The sequence below is a fragment of the Sphaeramia orbicularis genome, chromosome 12 (genome assembly GCF_902148855.1).
Source record: "Sphaeramia orbicularis chromosome 12, fSphaOr1.1, whole genome shotgun sequence".
Lineage (NCBI taxonomy): Eukaryota > Metazoa > Chordata > Actinopteri > Kurtiformes > Apogonidae > Sphaeramia > Sphaeramia orbicularis.
This window is the reverse complement of record NC_043968.1, coordinates 38,013,596-38,032,982: the sequence shown is the minus strand read 5'-3', so window position 1 is coordinate 38,032,982 and position 19,387 is coordinate 38,013,596. Positions and strand designations below refer to the sequence as shown.

Genomic DNA, 19,387 nt, shown 5'->3' with positions numbered 1-19,387 from the left:
ACAATTGGTTTCATGAGCAGGTGTTTGTTCACTAAACTACCACTAGTCTAGTTTACATGTTTGTCACATTAGGGAAGAGATACAAAGCCTTTAGGCAGATGTGTCGGGTCCATTTTATCAAAAGCACACTCTAACTTTAACGACCCAAAGTTCTCTGACAAAGTTTCCACTTCTCTTTGTCCTTGTCTTTATGGTACAGTTCCTTGGTGCTACAGAGCTAACAGCTTTCATCGAAGGTTATTTCCTGAAGAACATGGTGCTGCTGATTGAACTCGAGTCCTTCAAGCAGCTGCTGTATGAACCTCTCCCTGCTGAGAGTCCAGCATCCAGCCCCGGCATCTGCTCCGACATCCTTCACGATCTGGAGAAAACTCTGGCCACACGCATCCACTCCATTCATCTGTCCACCTCCAAGGGCTCTGTGGTGTGACATTGTCTTTTCCAGAGTCTACAGATCCAGCCACAGCATCCATGTAACACCATATTTAACATCCAGTGTCCTGCTCTACAGCCTGTCCACCTGTCCTGCCCTGCTGCTGAAGGGGAGCTGTTGGATGTCGTTATGTCAGGGATTCCCTTTAATTCTGCCTGTTGCAGGTCCCTGAGGGGACATAATTTTGACATACATGACAAAATCAGAGAGAACTTTCTCAACTTGTCAGAGGCTCGACCTCTGTTGTCTGTTGGCTCCCACTGATCATTTCACACCTCTCACAGTAAGTGAAACTGTAAAAAAAAAAAAGGACTAACTTCAATCAACAGTATCACTTAGACTTTCTATTGTATTTCATATGGGAATCATGCATGAAATACATACTGTACATTTTTTTTGCTTAAAAAGGTAGGTTAGAATTTTAACTCAATAAAAGCAGCTTTTATGTCATCGCTACTATGAGACTTTGGTTTACAAATAACATCACTTTATGGAAGTGGATGCCATTTCAGTCACCTACAATATAAAGTCTGACACATGCCAAAATATTATCCTACTATACAATTAATAAAAGTTACAATAAGAGTGAGTAGTAGCAATGCCAGCAGACAGACTTTAGTTGGACTGAACTTACTCGTATTTTGTTCTGTCACATCCATGTTGGATACGTTTCACTGTGTTATCCACTGTGTACAAAGGCCAAACTGATCACAAGAACTTCCACCGACACTGGCCAACACTGCAGTGCTGATTAAGCTGAAGACGGTCCACTCAGTGAAATCTATGCTAACATACGTTTGAAACATGGTTGTCCAACTGGGAAACTGACTCCATGAACACTGTCTACTTTTGCATGACACCTCCTCAACTGAGCTGCCCTGATCTTGCTTTTTATGCAGAGCTTACTTCACAGACAACTTTGACAAAGGGAAGTAAGGAAAACGCTGCTTATCAACTTTCTACTCACTGCAAAACAGACTTAGCAGGCTTGAAGATGGACTTCGATGGCAGGGACTCTTTGAGATATTTAAAGCAAAGTGTAAATACATCCTGAAAGTCGTTGTGCTGGTCGTTCCTTTTTGTAAGCTGATGTACAGTATTCTCCTACACTCGCTTGGCTGACAACAGCAGTCTCATTGAATGTGCTCCCTGAACAGTTTGTTCTAGTTGTATGTCTCTGTTTATGCAAAGTTGCATGTTTTATGTGTTCATATAAATCCCCTGTTTTGCTTTAGATGTGCTTTTTGTGTAGATTGGTAGGGCTGAGTAGGGTGTTAATTGCTCTGAAACCTGTTGAAGTCCAGTCAAATTATTTTTTTCCCCACAAATTATTTTAGCTCTTTCTGATGCATTCCAAACTACCAGGGTTGTAGAAACACTTTCCATTTAAGTCTTTACCTCCGCTCCTTCACCTCACTCTCTTTCAGTTTTAAAAGGACCAAATATTCAGAATGATCAGACATGCTGTATAAATGATTCACATGCTTGGAGTTTAAAAGAAACACAATGAACTAGAGGTATTTTAACACAGGCCAGTTTGACTTGTAATCATCTACCACACACACACACACACACACACACACACACACAGTACATCGCAATTTAAAAAGAAATCATGCAACTTAATATGAATGTATCACTGCAGCAAGATTATTATTTACAAAATGTGCAATGTCGCCAGGTCAGCAACAAACCAAAAAAGGATGTTTCCCTCTGTTTTCCAGTGATTTGCAATGCAAATGTCTTGAAAGTGTCCTCATATTTTGTGGTGGTTGTCCTTCAAAAGAAAGATTAATCCTATAACAGTACAAATAATGTTGTAGCACACTCAAAATTACATAAACATTTATCTTGGGCCAAAACACTTAAAGAGAAAGTCTATAGGAATATAGGAGTTGATTTTCAGTTCTGTAAATAGTTACAGAAAAGGAAATATATTATTATTTTCTTATCTACATGCATAGCACTATATATTTTATTTTACATTCCACAGATATTTTGTTTTACAAAAGTGAAAAAGGTTATATAAAAAGATGTGTTAAAGTTTTAGCAATATTTCCATATGAGTGTATCACTTTGAGTAGTATTATTTAGTAACATGCCACAGAATCTATAAATGTGAAATGAAATACATAAACAAAAGGCTGACTGAAAAGCATGATTATACTGTTTATATTTTTATCACGTCCAATAGTATAGTTTAATTTCCAATGTATATCACTCATTTCAAAAGCTATCATAAAGATTTTAAGAGTTATTAAGCCTAAGTCTGGTTGAGATTATTATTCTTTGCAACATATTTATTTGGCTTTGGACTGAGTCCTACACTTGCCCATATATGAATTGAAACACCTGCTATTTAACTGTGCAATGTAACTAACGAGTCAAACCCTTTTCTCTCCATGGGGGTAAAGAGGTTCATAATGATGTCAAGCACTTTTTGTGCCAGTGTTACTGTAGCCTTGCCGTCATGAGCATTAGTATGTTAAGAGTGAGCTTAACTTGAAGTCTTATTGTGATCCATCAAGACTTCAAACTTGTCTTTTTTACTAGTCCTAATGTTATGCCATTAGAAAAAGACAAAGTTTAGTTTACCCCTTAACTGCCGCTTTTGATTCTAAACTGGGTCAAAGCATAAGAGTAAATGTAGAGTAAATGTCGGTTCGCATGGCTCTTCTTGTTTAATGTTGTTGAGAATGTGCTCTGTACACCAGCTTTGTCTAACGAGACTCTCCCCTTACTTTGTCTGAGCATTTATTTGCCTGCATATTTGTTCCTGGTAAGAAACATTTCTTCTACCTAGATGCAGTGGAAACATGCATGGGATAATGACAAAATTTCAAATCCAAGGGGGTAACTTTTGCTATTTTTTTTTCCTTGTACAAAATATATATATATATATGAGATATAAATTATACATGGTGTGAGAAGCAGGGATGTGGTTGAGTCTAACAACAACAAGGAATGTTACACTCGTGCTGCAGTTCTGTTGTTCCATGACATGCTTTTGTGGACAGCTAATAAACGACCACAGTTTAAACCATGAAGGTCAGTTTTTCTTTTGTTCTTGTCAGATTTTCATTTTAACACAGTACATCATGTCAGTGTTTTGTTCTTTCTCTAATTTGAGAGCTGACTGAAACTAACATTAACAACCATCACTAACTTGAAATGATCAAACATACAGTGGTAACATTGTGATGAACATTTTAACAGCTAAAAGGAGGCATGTGCAACAGCATTTAACATACATCAATACACTATCAATGAATGAATAATACTATTTATATTAAACATATTAATAAATCAATTACTAATTACAAACAGGAGAAGCCAGATTCCTTGAGGTCAAGTTGTATTATGGTAATCATTGATAAAAATTAGAAAACTCCATTAGATAAACTGGTCTTATTTTATGATTCATGCTGTTAGTTTGTGATATGGCTTATAATCAATTGTCAGCATTTTTTTTTTTTTTGTTTGTTTTTTTTGCTTTCTTCTTGTCAACAAAAATATATAACAACACAGAACTTTTTTTTGGGTAAAATTAAAAAAAAAAAAAAAAGCTAAAAAAAAAAAAGCTAAAAAAATAAGCTAATTTATTAACCTTATACAACAACGTGATTGTAAAGTGTAAGAAACACAGAATATTCAGTTTTGGGGTAGCCTAATTATTTTCTTTTACAAGGACACTGCAGCATCCTTGGAATGAAAATGTGACAAATCTGGCTGGAGCCCAGCACCAGGGTGTTTTATTGATCCCTTTACATCTATCGAACAAATGACTCAAGGTACTAAAAGTCATGACAGCTCCCTCACAAAAGCCAATGGACTGTCTGCAGTTAGACTGATGAAGAAATACAAGGTCATAAAAAGTCTGGAGGAGGGTTTGGCTCTGATTCCATGTTGTGGGATTCTCCACGCTGCATTGATTGAGGTAACTGTGCAAATAGCCAATAATAACCATTTCAGTATGAAAGCATTACATCTGTGTAGCTACACAAATTCAGATATCTTCATCTATATAGAAATCTCAAAGTTTTAGCTATTGTCGTACAAGGGAGTCATTCATACTGCAATAACAGAACATTTTCCTATTCAAAAGTAACTTTTCAGTGCAGGAAGATAAGTTAAATTATTAAATCAGTTAAATCAACTTAAGTTAATTCAGTCTTGGTTTACATATCTTCTCATGAAATGATTGCCACACCATGATGTGTTGAGCCAGCGGCCATGGCTCAGGAGGTAGAGCGGGTCGTCCAATAATCGAAGGGTTGGTGGTTTGAATCCCACTCTGTCCTTGTCATGTGCTGTTGTGTCCTTGGGCAAGACACTTTATCCTCCTTGCCTCTATTGCTGCTACTCACACTGGTGTATGAATGTACAGTGGTGGTTGGAGGCATGGATTGGAAGCCACGCTTCTGTCAGTCTGTCCCAGGGCAGCTGTGGCTACAAATGTAGTTTACCACCACCAGAGGGAGAATGTGTGAGTGAATGAATAATGGATCCACTGTATGTGCTCTGAGTATGCATTCATAGAAAATCGCTATATGAATCTAATCCATTATTATTGTTATTATTATTATTATTATTATTATTATTATTATTATTATTATTATTATCATTATGAATTCTTCATAGATAAAGTGTAACTGGGAGTCAGTTTGTAATCATTGTGCCTGGTTAATGGTGATTAGTGATGTGTATAAATTGGAATAAAAAAAAAGAGGAATTTGTGTAAAAACAATTATTCCAACTTAGTGGCCAACAGTGTAATTCATGCAAAATAAAACAAATGAAAAAACAAAAACACAACTTTAGTACAATATCCATCCGATTTTGCATGAAGCAATGCAACTACAAGACCAGAATTTAACAGAAAATAGCTTAAGTTTAGGAAATTTGCAACCTTGCAACAGGTGGAAATTTTACATTTACTTTAGACAAGAGTTTCTGACAAATTGATGAAGGTAATTAATGAGATTTTTAGACTAGAAATTGAGTTGTTCAGTTAAATTTAAACATAAAATAACATTTCCAGATTTCTTCTTCTCTAACCTTATTAGACAATGGGAAAGCAAAACACAGGCAGTAAATGCTTGTTTTGCCTCAAATGGCCTCTAGATGGTGGTAATAACCAAACAACTTCACTGTTTGACTGACATGTTTTTTACAGAAGAAGAATCTTTTCGCGTGGTAAAAGATCATGAAATTGTTTGGAACGGTGGAAATTATTATTTTTGGATTTAGTCTTAAAGTACAATTATGTACAACAGACTGACTCCAGTGTGATTACATTTAAGTGTACAGTTAATGTGACTACCCGATAAAACCAGCAATTCGTTTGTCGTTCAGTACGCCTGCGCACACCGAGCAGCATATCAAGCCGCCCTTCCTCCCCGCCAACTAGCACCGCAGGGTCGGGCGGACATCGACTCATAACAACCCCGAGTGGATTTACGTGTCAAATTAAATATTTTTCAAGTCAAAATGGAGAGCCCACAACGTGTTGTAACCGGTAAGTCCATAAGAAGTGAATCATGTGTCACCCTTCGTGAGTTATCAAGTTTCCTTAAGCTTTGTGTGCGTCCGATTTTGAATATGGCGTACCCCGCTCTGAGATGGCGGTAGCCTTGTGTAGCGTTAGCGTTACATCCATAGTGAGCTGATGTGGGACCGGTAGGTAGCATTCCCAGCCTGGCGTTGGAAAATTAGCCTCCGAGGAGTCCCGATAACATATCTAACGGGGATATTCAAACATAACTGGTAATGACATCTTACTCTGCTCAGTGGTTGAACTGGTCCGTTATCAGATAAAGTGGTTATGTCGCTGTACAGACTGACAGATGCTACCTTCAGGTGCTTTAACTGAAATTAGCTATATCCTGCACCAGTGAGCTAAAAACAAACGTACCAGGCTTTGAGTCACAGAAAGTCCGACACAAATAAAATTGAAACGGCGCACATATTTTACAGAAGAAAATACGCATGCGGAAGGCAACGCTTACAGAAATGCCTACCCTATTCCGTTTGGCAGTTCTTGTAAAACATGTAAAGTCAAGACCATTACAGCGATATTTAGCGCTTTCTGGGGCGTTTAAGTGCTGTAATCTCATAATTACGACACGTTTGCCAGTCCGCGAAGGCAACTGGGGTCAGACGGAAACAGGTGGATGTGTAGATGGAAGATCACAAACTGACAAACAGCTTCAGATCACAAAGGTACCTCAAAAATCAAGAAAGGTGACGAACATAGTTTTGAGTGGGTTAATTAATGATGGGGAATGTTGTGTTCAGACAATAATTAATGCTTAATGGCAGGTCTTACATTGATTAATATAAGTACATAATGAATCAGATTAAATGTTATTTATATAGCGCCAAATCATAACGAAAATTATCTCATGACACTTTACATATAGAGTTGGTCAGAACCAGACTCTAAGCCAATTTACAGAAACCCAGCAGAATCCTCCAGGAGCAAACACTTGTGACTGTATAAGTGATACTGTGATAATAGGGATGAGTAGTATGTGAATGTAGGAGCACCAGTTAGGACTATAGTGTATGCGTGTATACATAACAAGGGAGGCCTTGTGCTGCTGTTTTTACAGCTATGTCTTATTTATGTTTCAGATACCCCCCTCCTGCTGCCATCTCTACGCCTCTTCATACCTCCATTGCGCCTGGTGTCTGCGGCAATGTGGCAGGTCGTCCAGCAGGGAGACGTGCAGGACTATGGGATGGTGGAGGAGTTCATCAGCACAGTTACTGAAATTGTGCCTGAGCTTTTAAATGCAGACCACAAAGCTCAACTCCTGTTAGGTCTTAGAGCACGAGTAAGGATGTTGTTTGTATTTTTCAGTGTCATAATTGCTTTGGGGGAAATGTGGGTGTATTGTTAAGTTGGCTATGTGTATAATCATCATTTTTGCAGTGCGTAATAAAGGGTTAATTTATTTATGTTGCCTAGATAAAGTTAAAGTATTTATATTACATGTCATTCAAAAATAATAAAGATGTCCCAGTGCTGTGTACTGTTTATGACAAACATTTGCAAGAGGTTTACTTTAAGTTGTGCTTGCCATAAAGTGAAATCTTTTTGTTGCAGGTGGTCCTTGAATTGTGTCGAGCTGACCAGATAACAGACATGGAAACTATTGAGATGCACCTGGAGCGGATCAAACATCTTGTATCCACTTGGGCAGCACAGGTTAGCTTTCCAAAAACTGATATGCAGGTCAACAGTGTGGTCATGTTTTTCATCAAATCCTTTTGTTTGTGCTTAAACTTTATCATGTATTTGTTTCTAGCCATGTTTTGCAGAGGTTGAGTTCCCAGAATCCAACTTTGTTGATCAAATTGAGTTGTTGTTAAAAGATCCTGAAGAGAAAGAGAAGTTCTTCCAGGTGTGTTACAGTTTTTAGAAATTTCATATGCAAAGGTTTCAGAGGGTTGTGTCTGCAATTTTTATATAGATCTTCAACATGAAACTGTTGAACATTCAGTTGATGTTATTTCTTGTAGGATGTTTTTCCTACCGATTTTGGACCTGAATATGATGGCGCTCTACAGGTGCTAATGATGGATTTTTTATCCAGACTGGAGAAGCTCCTTCCAGTACCAGACATTCAGCAGGTACTGAAATCAGTCTACCTTTTAACTTTATTTTTGCCAGCCAAGCTGATTCATGAATTAGCATGAAAAAAACTTGATGGCCTTTTGTTTGAATGAATAAACAGTCTGTCTCACATTAGATCCTGTTAATCTCTGCTTTACTGGGCAAGGAGACAGTTGCTTAGTTTTTTAAGACCATTGAGTGGAAGTCAGTTTTTAGCTTTTGCTTCTTTTCTTACTTCTCTAGACTGCATCCATGCTGAGTGCTGTCCCATCTGCTCTAGAAGAATGTGTGCACTCTGTTCCTGACCCCCAGCACTTGAAAACTGTCCTCCTGTACCACACAACACTAGGGCATTTGGATTTATCAGGTGAAATTCCCCTGCAGAGCACAGAGCATCACTGTCATTGATGGCAAAAACTACCAGTACTACATTGTACAACCAAAGACTACAACATTAACAAAACAGCTATTGATATAGATATGTACAACAGTACTGGCTCCTCTGCCCTCTAACATTTGTACAGAATGAAGTGTGTGTGTGTATATATATATATATATATATATATATATATATATATATATATATATATATATATAAAAAAATTTTAATTTTTTTTTTTTTTATGGAAAGATGTACACTGTCTGAAATCATTTTGCAAGAGTCTTCAGAGTACATGCCCCAGACAAAGAAGGAAAATTAGTTACCATTTCTTTATGACCTAAATTGAGAAAGATATAGAGGGAGATTGGGGTTCAGGTGATGAATAAAATGAAGATAGTTAATGTTATGTAGGTGTTAGAAAGCTACTGTAGCAATCAAAGCCAGACTTGCAACCATAATAATGCCACTGCATAGTTTTCTGATTTAACCACCTACTGTCGCAGTGTCAGAGCTTACAGAAATACAGTCGCCTAAGACTCACTTTAATTTAGCAGTGTTTACAGTCCTTGGTGTGCGTTTGAGATGTGTGATATGACAATGTGTCTTGTGTGATAATGGATGTTAAGCGCCTTCGCACAATACGAACTCGGTGCAGACTTTAAGAATTGTTTTTCCACTGTGGACAGATCGTAAATGTGATCTGTCTTTTTTGTTTGATACATGGGCACAACCCTTAACCAGTGGTATGATTCTTCAGATGTGTATCTTTGGTTTTATTTTTGTGGTATGCTATGCTTGCTTACACTGATCTACAATTTTTTAGAAATGATCAGCCTCTGAAGTTAAATGTGCTAAATCTTACATACTTTAACAGGATGAATTGGAAAACAAATGGCAAAAGTGTCAGTTGGCTGATGTTTTCAATGTAGGCCTATGTGATAGTGTTATTACATATATACTGATTTATGGACATTTATACAAAAGATTTAAAAATCCTCCACTAGAAAGAACCTGTAATGTGACTGTACTGTAATGTGCAGACAGTGTTTTGAAGTAGATCTGAGACGAACATTTCTTTTTGAGTAAAACCCATTCTCTGATTAATTCTCAGAATTTCATGTTTTGACCCAAGACTATATCATAAACTACAGCCAAGCACCATTTTGACTTAATTTTTCTTTATTAGTGACTCAGTCTTGATTAAAATTTCATTACTTTTATTCCGGGTTTTTTTTTCACGTCTAGAGCAGTGTGATGTCTGACTAGTGTTATTTAATTTATTCTTTTTTTTTCCCATAGATGACACTCAGACCATTCCATCCTCCTTTGGAAACTGCATCCTTTCCTCCTTGTCTCTCCCTCAACTGGAGAAAGTTGTAATAGATGCAGACCAAATACAGCTACAGCCTCCCTCACATCAGATGGAAGGCTGCATGACTGTACAGGTAGAGGGGCAAACTGTGACGCTGTTGGACTACATTCAGATTGAACAGCCTTCAGGTTTAGATGAACCTGATGATCAGGATGAATCTGTAAATGATGAGGAAACTGTGGATGATAAGCTAGATGAGGGAGAAGATGTCAATGACACTTTAAAACCAGCTGCTTTTCAGCCCCTGAAACAAAGCAAAAGGCTGCAGTTAAAGAAAAACGACAGTTCACCGACGGGTAAGAGACAAAGAAAGAAATATCCTAATAACAAGACATGTCCTGTCTGCAACAAGACTTTCCTGCGGGCTGCAGCTATGAGACGACACCTTGAAATTCATTCTGAAAATCGGGATCTCAAGTACAAGTGCGACAACTGTGACAAACGATTCAGGGACCAGTATGACATGAACCGGCACAATATGCGTGTTCATGAAAAGGAAGAGATGAATAGCCCCCCTAAAACAGAGGATTCACATGATCCTAGCACTTCAGAAAACAAAAATTGCATTCTGTGTGGGAAATATTTTGCCCGTTGTGTAGACATGGAGCGACACATGAAGTCTCACTCTGAGGACCGCCCATATAAATGTCCTTTCTGTGAAAAGAAATTTAAGAATCCTTATGTTTTAAAGCGACATCAGAGTAAAATATGCAAATGCAGAGAGTTGAAAAAACCTGCCATTGCTTCTAAGAAGAGAGAGATGCAACGTTCGAATCCACAGCCACCTTGTGAGGGATCGGCAGAAGGCAAAATCTGTCCCATCTGCAGCAGGATCCTGCCATGCACTGCAGATATTGCCAAGCATTTAAGATCACACACTGAGGAGCGTCCATTTATTTGTGTCACTTGTGAAAAGGGTTTTAAATACAAGGATACTTTAAAAAAGCATCAGATCATTCATGGTCACGAGGGGATCCGGGAAGAAGAAACCAAGACAGTGGAACAGATTTTGGCGGAGGCTGACATTCTAAATTGTGCCGATGCCAGCAACCTTGATCAAAAAGAAAATAATCCTGAGGCACCTGCTGAGGCTCCTCAGGAGCCCTGCTCTGCCTCTCCGCCAAAAGTAAGTAAAAAAGCACTTAAAGTATGTCCTGTATGTTCTAGGGCATTTGATAGTGTAAAAACTTTCAACAGACACATACAGTGTCACACAGAGGATCGGCCATACCATTGTGTCCATTGTAAGAAGCGTTTTAAACATATGCATGGACTAAAGAGACACCAAATTTATGCCATTTGTCATAAGAAAATAGCACGATTCTCCTGGAAGAAAGAGCCCAGAGCAGGGACCAGTCAAGCAGATGGTACCAGTGCTGACTCTCAACAGGGCCAACCATTCAAGATACCTGTGTGGTGCTCAAACTGTGGAAAACACTTTGAGTACTTGTCTGCTTTGAAGGAGCATCAGGAAAACGTGTGTAAAGTGGAAGTGAGGGAGATTATGAAATGTGATGACTGTGGGAAAGAATTCAAGAGCATGACAATGCTCAAAGTACATCAGAGGATTCACGATCCACTTTACTGCAAAGAATGTGGAAAGATTCTTGCAAATGAAGCTGCTTTTGAGCGGCACAAGCTAATGCACAGACCAATGCAGTGCACCATGTGTGATAAAACATTCACCTTACTGAGACGTTTGAGGGAACACTACGAAAAGCAGCACAACTTTACAGGACCATACCCTTGTTCTCAATGTGACAAAACCTTTATGCAGCTGTCCTACTTGGCCATTCATGGAAGAATCCACAAAGGGGAGTTTCCTTACATGTGTAATATGTGCCCAGAGAAGTTCAGGTCATCCAACTGTCTGACGGTGCATCAAAGGAAACACACCGGGGAGAAGCCCTTTTTGTGTTGGCAGTGTGGGAAGTGCTACCGCTCGGCCTCAGAGCTCACAGTGCACATGGGAACTCACTCTGAGGAGAGACCCTGGGCATGCACACAGTGTGACATGGCTTACCGTACAAAGCTACAGCTGACAAACCATGTTGAACAAGTCCACATCGGCGTCAGGTATCCCTGCAACAGCTGTGGAAAGCAGTTCATGAAGGAGACGTCTCTGAAGAGGCATGAGCTCATCCACACAGGTGAGAGGCCGCACCAGTGCACCGTCTGTGGAAAGACCTTCCTGACTGCCAACGAGCTGAGACTTCATAACAGATACCACACCGGGGAGCGCCCCTACAAATGTGAAGTGTGTGGAAAAGCGTTCATCCAGTCGGGATATCTGAAGTCACACATGCGTATTCATACAGGAGAGAAGCCATTTAAATGTGATGTATGTGATAAAGGCTTCAGGTTGTCCTATCATATGAAGAAACACAGACGGACACACAGTGGAAAGCCAAAGACCTATATGTGTGAGGAGTGTGGGATAGCATTCCTCCAAAAAAAGTCCCTTTGGGAACACTCACTTACTCACAATGTGAAAATGGAACCAACATTCACTGATGAAGTGAGAATAGAATTTCAGTGAAATCCTTGTGTATTAATTCAGGTGGTTTTCTTTAAATTATTTTCAGGATAAGTTTCCGCGTTGTCTAAATCCTTCCCAGTACTTAATTTGCTGTTTAACTTGATTTTGGCCAATGTGTACATTGGTATTTGTTTTCTCTTATTGTGTTTCTCTGCTATTTCTGTTGAAGGAATATTGCTTATGCTTTGCAGCATGTAAATACTCATATAATTATATAGGAATTCAGGTTTTCTTTTTTCCCCCTTTTTTTTTTTTTTTTTTTAAATAAATGAACTGATGTCATTTCTGGATGTATTTTTGGTTGTCATTTTAATGTAATATTACATAATGAGACTAAATGCAAAATGTTACATTGCAGTTATTTTATACTGCAGATGCAAAGAGTAACTGTGAGAAAAGTGATGTTTGCATGATGTGGTTTATACTGTGATTTTTTTTTTTTTTTTTTTGCCATAGGTAGAGCTGCACAGTTAATGAAATTCCATTGTCACTAATAGACAGCATTTTTAAGGTCCACTGTGTGTATGGTCATTTGGATGTAATGACAGAGCAGAGAAGTACTGTGTAAAATATGCAAAGTTAAAGGCACTCCTTTTTTTTTTTTTTGAAAAGTTTTGTATTTTTATAGGGATGTAAGAAATCAAACTGAAATAAACATTTCAGAATGATCAGTAATCTGTGCCTTTTCCCTGATTAGGAAAATAGGAGACTTGTAAATCAAATAGCAAAATGCAATATTGTGCACCATAATCTCAGGTGTTAGTGCAGTCCTAGCCTCTCCTCAAGTGTTGAGAGGCTACATGTTGCATGTGGCCTTTGCAGTTTTCATACAATTATCACTAAGCCCTGCTACACAATCAGTGTATTGGTAGTGAGAGTGAATGATACCCTTTTTTTCATTTTGTTTCAGGTAGCAAGTCTGCATTCTAGGAAGTTTATAGTGACCATTTCTGGAGTAAATGACCATTACAATCGTATTTCAAGTTAATTAATTCACTTGTGGTAGGATTAAAATAAGGTTTTTGGTAAAACTGGAAAGAATACAATAATTAAAACTAAAAAGTGGAATTCAAAAGGAGTTTAATTCATAGTATTACATCTTCTCTTTGTCAGATCAACCTGTTTTAACATGCTCTTATAAAGGGATGAACTGTGACCTTAAGTATGCTGGTTCTGTTTGGTGCACTGTTGACCTGGGCTGGTGTCCCATGTTGGCAGTATCTCCCCTCAACCAATAGATGGCAGTAGAGTCCTGATAATAAGGGTCAATGCTCAGCAGCAGTTGTTCACTGAGGAGGGGAGGCAGTCAGTGTTGCCCCCTGCTGTTACAGTTTATGTTGGAGGTTTTTGACTGCGAGCTCCCTGCTACATGAATAATACAGTATTTGTAAGTCATTAAAATCCATTTCTCGTTGTCAGTAATATTAACAGTGCTGCATGAATGAAGACATCTCTCTTCATGGCAGCTTATAGAAGAGCTTTTATTTATCCAGCTTCTTATGTGATGCAACATAAATTTCCCAGCAATTGCTTACACAGGTTCGGTGACTGCAAATCAATATTTATTTTCTGCTTTTCCTCAGACTGAAACTGAAGCCACAGTCCGTGTCACCTGACTGTTTACTCAGCCTGAGTGACAGTTTCAACTGCAGCAGCAACAGCTAGAGCAGCATCTCTGCCCAATTCCAGAGAAACTCCCATCTCTCAGAAATCAAAGGCAAACTGAGTCAGAGCCTCTCCAGAGTGTTGGGAGCAGATCACTTTTTAACCCAAAGCATATTGATTTATATGAGGCTGTAATTGCTTCAGTGTGTCCTGGATTATTCCCCCCGTAATTGAGGCCTGGCAGAGACCTCTTTCCTAGACATAGGCTCAGCAGTGCCAGGTGGTGGGCAGAGAGCAGCACCGCACCCACTCTCCAGCCATGCTGAGCAGCCAAACACTCAGCTGACGCGAGTCAGGGAGTGGTGGCCCTTACCCCCCAAACCACTCTACATCGTGGGATAAGTAAACAGTACAAACAGTACATTTTCCTGAATGCTAAAAGGTACACTTGCTCCAGTCCTTGTCCAGCTCTAATTTGCTGTATGAGAGAGCATGTAATGAGTAAATTTGGATGAGAAAGACACATTTGTTTAACATCAGTGACATTACAGAGTCCTGGATGTGTACATTCCGTTATATTTCAATTTTGTCTGTGGTTTCTTTCTCCAGGATTACTTATGTTTACTGAAACCACATATTTAGGCTGTAATTACTCTACATGCTGTTGTTCAGGTATTTGCTTTGTGTTTTCGTTCCTGACTCAGTGGGACATTCCTGAATTTTGTAATAAATTCTTGCACGCTCTAACAGGTCCTAAGATAACTGTGGTGCCACAAATATGAGAAGGATAGACAAAATAATGTAAACTAGAAATAGCTAAGTCACTGCTTAAATCATGCTATAAAGACTTACTTTTGCTGTTCATGTCATGATTTCTCACATTTCTCTGTCATGATCTCACTGACTTTGAATAGTTTGTATGAGTAATACACCTGCAGTTGTGTGCACTGTCTTTTGAGCTCTCTTAGTTTTCCATGATATCCTAAAGTAGCATAAATTATGTGTATCAGGGCCTCCCTGGAGTCAGTCTACGGAGTCAAGTATGAGAAAAACATTTGTGCGTGTTTTGAATATCATTATGGGCACATTTTAGGTTTACTCCTCAAATGTGATTTGCTGGGACCTTTTCAGGTTTCAGTTTCAATTCCTTTAAAACTTCTAAAATAAGCAAACAGGTTGTTTTATAGCTTTGTATCAGTTTAGTGTAAATCTCCAGAAAATAAAAGATAGTGTAGTATCTACTAACACAAGGAAACAACATGAATCAAAGCAAAAATAACTTAGGCTACCTATAATATTTATATAGTATATAGTATAGTATTTATTTGAAGTTAAATACTTTGTCTAACTGACAAATGTACTGTAGCATAAGTCAAGTATTTGCTCCTCATCTTTAATTCATTTTGGATACCAATTTCACTTGGTGGTTTCTAACTTTACTGTCAGCAGTTGCAGTCTGGAAGGCTGATGTGAGTGCATTAGAGCCCAGTAGTTCATACAAGCAAATTATCATTTAGAAAAAAATGTTAAATTATTGAAAATGATGAAAGTGACTATTAACCACAGGGGTGGCTTAGAAAGAGTGTAAACATATGCCAAGGAGATAATCATTACAAACTTTCATGATTTTATTTCATTCAGACAACATCAGAAGATACTTTAGTTAAATCTGAGTGAAAGATGTGTACCATATGTTGAGATAAAGTGATTTTTAGAAAAGAATCTCCAGTGGCCTTTGACTTTTCAAGGTCAAACTTCTTGTGGCATTAAATTTTAACACTGTGTTTTAATTAAGAATCAAATCTGATGAGTTTTGATCAAGACTTGATTTTTTTTTTTTTTGTTTAAATCATGACCTATGTTATTAAATGGATAGAACTTTTATGTTTCCTCTACAGGAGGCAAACTCTCACTGCCTTAATGGGCTTAAAGAAATAAATTAGAGCAATTTGTCCAAAGCTGTGGACATTAGACTCCTAACAGACAAGACAAATGCTACTAAAAACATAACCTTCATGGAGGCAAAAAGCATTTACACAGAACAGGGCACATTCCCAGTTTCTAACATGTAAGAGTTGGTTAACATAACATATAGCAGAAATTCAAGCTGTTAAAAAAGTACAGATGAGAGTTACTGTTTTCATCACTGCCAAATTTAGTTTCCCAAGAAACTAATGTGATAACATTCAGTTGGATGAAACTCATTCCTCCAGCACGTTTAGTGATCACAAACAGTTAATCTGTCCCAGAGAAATTTTTTTTAAAAAACTAAGTTTTGATCATCTACAGGCACCACGGAATTTTCTGGCCTTTTTGCCAAAATACTGTGACCCTTTCATGTTACTACGGAAACAGCGTATCAAAACAAGCGCCCTATTTCTTGCTTTTGCTCCATGACGCACCTTTATTTCTTCCATATGAATACTGTATGGCACAGCAGAGGGTTTTAATAACAATATCAGCTCCAAATGCATGGACAACAGTGCCACACACCAACCCATGTACAAACCCCAGCACCACACCCCATTTTACCACTGAGCTTGAGAAAGTAACACACACACAAATCACAAATTACTCATACAATCACTTGCAATAGATACCCTACTTTCATTGTTTTTTCAAAGTTTTTCTAAGTCAATGTATAAGGGAGGAAGTATAACACAGAGAACCCATTGAGCTGGAAAAACCCTCAGACTAATCAAGAATAGAGAAGGATTGCTCTCCTAATCAAGTGTGTGTATGTGCATGCACTTGCATGTGTGTGTCCTCAAGTGAACCGATGTGTGTGCCCAGACATATCCCCAGCCTCACACATTCCCTCCCATCTTGGGTACCAGCCCTGCAATCCCCACACACAGCCCTCCATCCTCCCTCGCTACTGTGGTGTTTGTGAACTCATGCAGGTCTGCAAAACCAAAAGCTTGCCCTCTATCTTGTCACTTTCATTCACTCAAATTCTTACTCAGTCCTCTCACTTTCATCCACTTACATTCATTTGCATTCTGTGCCGTTGTCTGTATCTGTGCATCCCTCTCACTCGGACATTTGTTTGGCAGGGGAGAACAGATGGGATGCTGTTAACACTGTAAAGAATGTCCATCTTTTTTAATTATTTTTGTTTTGCCCCTATCTTGAGATAGCTGATGAAAAAAATACAAGAAGCAATACACCTCTACAAGTTGTCAAATGGCACTTATTTTAAAGTAAAAGACACTGAGTCCAGACAAACATTCTGCAGAGCTTGATTTTTACTGCAGATAAGGGTATGTTCTTAACACTTCTGTTGGAGGAAGAAGTGTAGGTTTTTTTTCAGTCCTGATCAAAATGACTTGCAAACATAGACACTTTTTGCAGTGAACACTCCTTCCTACACCAGAAGGGAGAGAGAAAACAACCCTTTCCCTGGTCAATGAGTTCACTGGGGCGGACGTCTCCTTAGACAAGGCTGTGTGTGTGTGTGTGTGTGTGTGTGTGTGGGGGGGGGGGGGGGGGGGGGGGGGGGGGGGGTAGGAGACGGTGGTGGGAGTTCAAAAGTCTTGTAACCAAAGAGAAAAGAGTTAGAGTGAGGGAGAAAGAGAGAGAGAAATCTGGCACTGAGACAGTTCAGAACACTGGGCATTAGAGACTGGGAAGGGAAGGTCAGCCCACCCCCCTCCTCCTAACACTGCATCAGCAAATGTACCGCACAAGCAGACTCCTGTCATCAATACTGCCAGACCACAGCAACAGTGATAATAGGAAACTCTTGATAAAGCATTTACAAGCTAGTGGGTGTTTTTTTTTTTTAACATCTCCAGTCGTCAGGAGGTAGTGAAAGATGAGATGATTTCACATCTAAGATCGACTACTGACACAGAGAGGCTTACAGGCATCAGTGACTGTCCACGTCCCTGATCTGATGCTAACAAGGTCATCCCCTGGTCTGAAAGCAGCTTTGTCCCTCTAATCAGAGAAGCATCATCATCATATTCCACATTGTATCAGCAGCTCCTGACAATGATGTAATTCACCAAGGGAGGCAAACAGAGATGCTGCTGGAAGCACATCTTGCCTCCGAGCTGCACCAGTTAGCAGAAGACATGTCAGTTCACAGATTAAGGTCATCTGTTTGAGGTCATCTGTAGAAGTTAGTCTGCAGTTGTGATTCATAGGTAAGAATCAAGACATGGTAACAAACTGAAATTTTTGATGCAGAAGTATAATGTGGAAAATAATATGGATTAGTCAATATCAGTCATTGAGTTCAGTGGCTGTCAGTCTTTTTGGTTTATGATGCTTTTTGGATCGCCAGTTTTTAAGAACCAGGTCCAATCCATTTGAATCATATGATTCTGAGTTTGTTCATTTCTTTCATCACAGTATCTATTTCTGACTGCTGGATATTGCAAAGTAGTGACATTAAACATCTGTGTCTGCATTGCTGTGCACATACAGGAAGAAAGAAGAAGTAGTCCAAAGCATGGTTTCACTTCATGAAGAATAATGGTTTCAGTAGCTGTTGCAATGTCTGTCAATGCAATATATAGGCTTAAATCAGTATTGTAGTTTTCTAAAACTGTGTCACATTTAAAACAACAAATCGATAAACGTTTAAGATAAGCAGAGTGAATAATGGCATCTCAGCCCCCCCCCCATCTATCTATCTATCTATCTATCTATCTATCTATCTATCTATCTATCTATCTATCTATCTATCTATCTATCTATCTATCTATCTATCTATCTATCTATCTATCTATCTATCTATCTATCTATCTATCTATCTATCTATCTATCTATCTATCTATCTAAAAGTGGTGCTAAAGAGTGTGATTCAAAGCTGTCTGTGTCAGATGAGGACATTTGATGGTGGATGCTTTTAACCCACTTTACCTAAACAACCATAAGGGATGCGTGTCTTAAAGCGTCGGGTCCCTTTGGAGCCAACCTTGCCTCAGATGCGTTTAAATACACTCTCAGTGCACCCTGTAATACGTGCTGCTGTCCTGTTTTATGATTGGGTCACTGCTCTGATCTCATGTTTAGTGATTGGATCAGTGTTGATGTCCTGGATGAAAGCAACTCTCTTTAAGCCCTCGCATGAAGCTGTGGACTGACACTGCTGTTTTTTACTCTGACACAGAGGGAAGAGTGGTACACTCACTTTATCGTGCCAGGTTTACTTCTCCACCGTGCTGTCAGAACTTCTCTCAAGTTAAGTCCCTAGACTGACTGACATCTGAAATATAAAAAATATATATGAAAATGCTCACTTTTCTCATCAGTCCAACAACTCATGAATTGATCATCATGTAGGCTATCAATCATCATTTATCATTTCCAGAAATCCTGTTCTATTGACAGAAACTGGAGCACTTGCAGACAAGAAATTGCTGTGCCAAAGTGGAGAAACGTATTCAAATCCCTGCACAGAGACGAAAATGTGAGAGTTTTTA

General features: G+C 38.7%; 2 protein-coding genes across 4 annotated transcripts in view; both read left to right on the top strand.

The window, feature by feature from the left end:
• btbd11a (BTB (POZ) domain containing 11a) overlaps positions 1-3,480 on the top strand; it is a 194,226-nt gene extending 190,746 nt beyond the window's left edge. For 2 of the 3 annotated variants that reach the window (XM_030150173.1, XM_030150172.1), the window contains exon 17: positions 200-3,480. In XM_030150173.1, coding sequence (XP_030006033.1) covers positions 200-430 — 231 coding nt within the window. In that variant the 3' untranslated portion in view covers positions 431-3,480. The remainder of the gene's footprint in view (positions 1-199) is intronic. The other variant, XM_030150174.1, reaches the window with a different exon arrangement.
• A 2,172-nt stretch (positions 3,481-5,652) lies between these two features.
• Positions 5,653-13,007, top strand: LOC115430236 (zinc finger protein 14-like). The gene is made up of 7 exons (XM_030150171.1): positions 5,653-5,951; positions 7,070-7,272; positions 7,545-7,646; positions 7,747-7,842; positions 7,961-8,071; positions 8,298-8,421; positions 9,736-13,007. Exons 1-7 carry the CDS (start codon positions 5,924-5,926, stop codon positions 12,345-12,347), a joined length of 3,276 nt encoding a protein of 1,091 aa, XP_030006031.1. The 5' UTR covers positions 5,653-5,923; the 3' UTR covers positions 12,348-13,007.
• Positions 13,008-19,387: the final 6,380 nt, after the last annotated feature.